General features: G+C 29.5%; 1 protein-coding gene across 1 annotated transcript in view; it reads left to right on the forward strand.

The window, feature by feature from the left end:
- Positions 1-1,402: 1,402 nt before the first annotated feature.
- LOC106463423 (probable deoxyhypusine synthase) overlaps positions 1,403-5,620 on the forward strand; it is a 17,475-nt gene continuing 13,257 nt past the window's right edge. Inside the window, exons 1-4 of the mRNA XM_013923448.2 lie at positions 1,403-1,544; positions 3,291-3,514; positions 3,926-4,090; positions 4,746-4,849. Of these exons, the coding sequence (XP_013778902.1) occupies positions 3,314-3,514; positions 3,926-4,090; positions 4,746-4,849 (470 nt within the window). The 5' untranslated portion in view covers positions 1,403-1,544; positions 3,291-3,313. The remainder of the gene's footprint in view (positions 1,545-3,290; positions 3,515-3,925; positions 4,091-4,745; positions 4,850-5,620) is intronic.

The following is a 5,620-nucleotide window of genomic DNA, read 5'->3' on the forward strand; positions in this document are numbered from 1 at the left end:
ATTGGATACGGAACTCTTGCATAAATACTTTATATCTAAATTCCAGTGCCAGATATAAAATTGAACTTTGCAGAAATGTTTGTATATGGGACAATGGGTCACTTGAAGTCAAAAAGGACAAGTTATAAATTAACATAACTTTGAAATAAGATAACATTACATAATGTTTAGGGACAACAAGAGACTCGTTGGAACATCTCAGCTGTCCCATCATCTAAACTAAATTAAAACCATTAAATAAATAAATGTAAAAAATCTTAAAGCCAGCCCTTATTGTTCATATAGTTATCCTTCTCTTAAACTAACTTAAATTTATTGCCTCCACAACATCCGAATGCAACCCATTCCAAAAGCCAACCACCCTCTTAAAAAAAATAAAACTGAAGACGACTCCTACCTTGCCAAAATATATTGTTACGACAGCGGAGGTCACGTGACGCTAGTAACACGTCTTCCTGAAATCTCGAGAGCCTACTAGGTATGCGGTAGTCTTGTATTTATAAACGGGTAAGAACTGAGGGTAATGCTGTGTAATTGAACTGCAGACAGAGAGAGAATATTGTTGAATCGAGCACGTGAGACGTTCGTTGTGAATTATAGCGTTTGTTATAGCGCGACTGTTGAAATTAAGTGTATCGCAAAGTTGTATTCAGAAAAAATAAATCAGTTTTATTCAAGAAAGGACTTGTATCGGTAAAGTTTCTTCGGATGAATTTTTACGGAAAATTAACTAACGAACGGAGGCGTAATAATATATCTGTGTCCCCTAATCCTACTATTATCGCTGTTAAGTATGAAAAAAGATGATGCATTAACACTATCCATTCCCTTTACAGTCTGCAATACCTCAACCCGATCCCGTCTAACTCTTCTTTTCTTTTTAAGAGAAAGTAATTTAAAAAATTAAATAATTCAAAAATCTTATAGCTAGCAATTATTATCCACATAGTTATCAAGCTTTCTCTTAAATTCACTTAAATTTTTCTGCCTCCACAACATCCGAAAACAACCCATTCCAAAGGCCAAAACACCCTGTTAGAAAAGTAAAACTGTCTTAGCTAAACTTTATTTAACTTAGACTTTACTTTTTTTCTTATTGTTTTATTAATATTTATTAACTCTAAAATAATAATACTACAAATTCGGAGGTTACAACACACAGACCACCTAATCCATGAATTAGGCATTCGATTAAAAATCATCAGAATAAGAAAGCTGTAACTGAATTTCGTTAAAAAGCTGTATTTTATACATGAAATTATCTTTTAATTGTGCAAATATTAAGTTTCGATATAATACAAAAGAACTCGATTTCAAATATTTCGTAAAGTTACACAAAATGTGCAGGTCGTGTCTAACTACGTGGAAGAGGTCGCTTTCGTTAATTCTTGAAAACGAGTTGTTTTTGGTAGAGTACATGTAGTTTCACTGTCGTAGTACAACATGTACGAGGCTTTCATTATTATTTGTGAGATACATGTGTACAGAAACTTTTAATTTTCTTCTGTTATATTGAGCCTATATCTGCTCTGTAATTCATTCAGGTATTAATTCTTTTAGTATTATTTATGTTTTTCTTTCCAAAATTATTCAGATTCAGAGAAACTTATTCTTGGTCTTGAAACTGAAAGTTTAATCTTTTCATTATTACTGTTAGCATTAATGTTATTATATTACTAACCATGCTTAGGCTTTTACAATTTGCAGCTAAATATGTAATAACTTGTATAATACAGTAGATGTATTTCTATTCTGAAGTCTACTAACTCTGTTGTTTACTGCTATTATTATTCCAACTCCAAGTTCTTTTTAATTTTATCTGTGACATTGAGGTTTCCTTCTTGTTCAGACAATTTGAGTATGTCCAGCAGAACGCTGGAGTATTTGGACAACTTCTACATTTTTAATTGATAAAACTGAATTTGGACGTACACTTTGTTATACTTACATCTGAACTTTTTTCTTTCCTCTTGCTTTCTTCCTATTCAATTAGAATTAGAAATTGGAACTTCTTCGGTACAACTTACAAGGAACTTTGACTAATAGTAATACTATAACTAATAATTAGTAATGTTCCTTTTATTATAAATAATTTAACTTTTTTTTGTTTTCAAAGTGAAAAAAAATCAAATTTGATATATTGTATTGGGCCTAAATGACTAATTAGTGATTAATGGTTTCATTTTTAAGATTTATTCACAACGATTGTTTTTGTTTGTTTTGCACTGTTAAGAAGAGTAGCAAAATATACAAGATAGTGAAATGATATCACTTCTACAACATAGGTTATATTTTTTTTTTACAACAACATCCTGCATTAATATATTTTAATTTTTCCACATTTTGGTTTATTTAGTACTAAGGTTTCAGTTTCTCAGTTTATCAAACATATTGTTGGTGTGAACATGATTTATAGTCCTTATGTGAAAAACCTATGAGAAAATGTGTCATTGGCCACTATTCAGTTCTTCATATTATATAGCCAAATTCTATAGTGGCCATTGACACTTTTTCTTAACTTCACCTATCTAATGTATAGGTTTTTCTTACACTGACGATAAAGTATGTTCACTTCAGCAGTATGTTTCATACTTTTCACTATGATATAGGTACAGCTTATCTCTCTTTGGTTAACTTGTGTTCAGGGTAATGGATGAGGAGTGGAATTCTTCGAAACTAGTATAACCTAATAACCTGTGATTAAAATGTAGATTGAACTGGACTTACTTGAACTTAGTTTTCGAGATTAAACAGTTTTTGGAATACTAAAAATATTTATTATTGTCAGTTTATGTTCAAATAGCTGTTGTAGCTTTTGTTAATTGCTCTTCCATTCTTCAGTTTGTTTGTTGTCGTTTTTGTTCCAAAGATAAATAGTAGGGGCTTCTTAAAGGAATGGATCCAAAGCTGAAGAAAGTATTATTAATTTTTGGCATGATTCCATATGTCTTGAGATACTTTGTTGTTGTTTAAAGTACCTGAAGTCATTGACCATAACAAATGTAAGCTTCAAGTGCTAGAGAATAAATAATGTTCATAAAGTTATTAATTTGTTCAATTACTTTATTACTGATATCCCAAACAAAAGCTGAAATTAATAAGTAGTAAAGTATTCTGTTTGAATTAGGTTAATGATTGAGATCAAAATAAAATGATTAAAAAGTGCATAGATATGATGTTTGTATTTGTACGATAAGGTTTTAGAGACGATATGAACAGGAATTTAATTTAAAAAAGGTTTTTATGGGTAGTAATGTTATGTATTTTTCATTCTTGTATCATATACATAGTTAGTTGCAGACTCAATGAAGCAATGTCTTCTGATTCTGAAATTCTTAAAAAAGTGACTGAAGCAGTTCTTAAAAAAAGTGAAAACTTTCCTGAGAAAAAAATAGCTGTGAAAGGGTATGACTTCAATGATGGCATTGATTACCATGCTTTGCTTCAGTCATACAGCACTACTGGATTCCAAGCAACAAGCTTTGGACAAGCTGTTAACGAAATTAACAATATGGCAAGTAAAAATTCATATAAAGCCATTATTATTAAGGATTTTAAAAAAATAAGCATTACAAATGAGTCAACTTTCAATATCTTGGTGAATAAACATTTTAAGTGTGTAAAAATAAAATTATTATTATTATTCTTAATTCTAAAATTTTTCTTCATTGTAAAATATTAATATCTTTTGCTCAACTGTTGAAATTGATCTTAAAAATAATACATAAATACTTAAAAGTACTTAGAGAGAGAGGACTTCTTCTATTTAATATGGTCAGTGGCAAGTTTACCTTATTCATCACTTATTATTGAGGGTATTTTTGATAAAACAATCTATAAATAAAATGAACTGTACTAAATAGAACACTATATGTTTTTTAGTTATTTATATTTAAAATGAAAATGTAATTTTTGTTATGTACAGATACAGTGTAGAAACTCTCCACCTGCTGATAGAATTGATGATGTGGCAGAAACAGACCCATTTATTCGTAGAAAAACAAATTGCACTATTTTTCTTGGATATACCTCAAACATGGCTTCTGCAGGTGTTCGTGAGGTGATACGCTTTTTAGTTCAACACAAAATGGTAAGTTTCACCAATATGTAATCATTGTATATTGAGACTTAAAATCTTGTCATTATAAGTAAGATTTACATTTGAAAATATTATAACTGCTTTGAAAAAGCTCTAAAGGAACAAAATTTTACAATAATCTTTGGCTTTTGAATAGTCCTTATTCAGATATATCAACACTATCCAGTTTTACTTTTTATTGTAGGTGAACAGAAACAGTTCATAAGATTTAAGTTAGATTTTGAATGATTGTTTGTTATTTTGACAGTTGAACCAACATCACAGAAGTTCATGTACCCTTTGTTGCCAGAAATGTATAATAGATTGTTTCATATAAATTAACTACAAAATTTGTTCGTAATGTTTTTTCATGCACATGATTAATGTTTAATTTATATTAGGGTTTTTATTTGTAATACACAGAAAACAAAGATATTATCAAATTTCACAAATGTTATTTGAACCTGTTAATTATGTATATTTTTGAGTGGGAAGAAGTGTGACAATTAACAAAATCTTTTATTTCCAAAATATACTTAATGAATTCCATTTTTATGGATACAATACAATTCAAAGTTCTCTGGAGTGAAATTAAAAAATTTCTATAATAATTTAGAAGAAAGAAAGTGTAAAGACAGTTCTTGTGGGTTATATTTTCTTAATATAGGTTGACTGTTTGGTGACTACAGCAGGAGGTGTTGAAGAAGACTTAATAAAATGCATAGCACCGACATTTTTAGGAGATTTCTCACTTAAAGGAAGTGAATTGCGGTAAGATTAGAACTGTATTTACCATGTAATAATCAGAAACAGGGGAAAAGCAGTCTGTTTGAAGCCAGTTACCTTGGCTCACCCTAGTGTTCTGAGGCTAATGATCCTACCAATTGAGCTACTAGAACTCAAATCCCAAGCAGACATCTTTTTTTATCCTGACCACTACAAGCTACATGTAAAATATAGACCAGCTTTAAATTTAATCTTTTAATTTTTTTTTTGCTCTACAGATATATCCATTATTATATTTTTCTATTGACATTTTATTGTTTCAGTAAAGCTTATGTTGAACAAGTGTAATTTATGCAGCCAAAAATTCCACTTAAGCTTTATTGAAACAATAACAATTAAATGAAAAAAATATACTAATGGTTATATCTGTAGAGTAAAAAACAAATTGAGTAGATTAGAATAAACCCAAATGCAACATTTTACAGAGCTGAATATTAAACATTTGAGGATTCTGCATAAACAGAATCATGAACCACGGTAGTGATTCACAATAAGGATTGCCCGTTTGTTCTTCTTTATTGTTATTTATTATTGTTTTGCCAGCTTATAGCAAAAATGGCTGTGAGTATTATAATAAAACTTGGTCATCATTGCACATTGTGTAGGGTGGTTTTTAAAGTTGACGATCAAACAAATAACAGTGGCTGTATAACCATTGACACCCAATTGTTTTAATGTAGTCTGTGGTTCAAAGGAGTCTCATCTACTATATGCACATATATATATATATATATATATATATATATATATATATAT

This window comes from Limulus polyphemus, unplaced genomic scaffold, assembly GCF_000517525.1.
Source record: "Limulus polyphemus unplaced genomic scaffold, Limulus_polyphemus-2.1.2 Scaffold1402, whole genome shotgun sequence".
Classification (NCBI taxonomy): domain Eukaryota; kingdom Metazoa; phylum Arthropoda; class Merostomata; order Xiphosura; family Limulidae; genus Limulus; species Limulus polyphemus.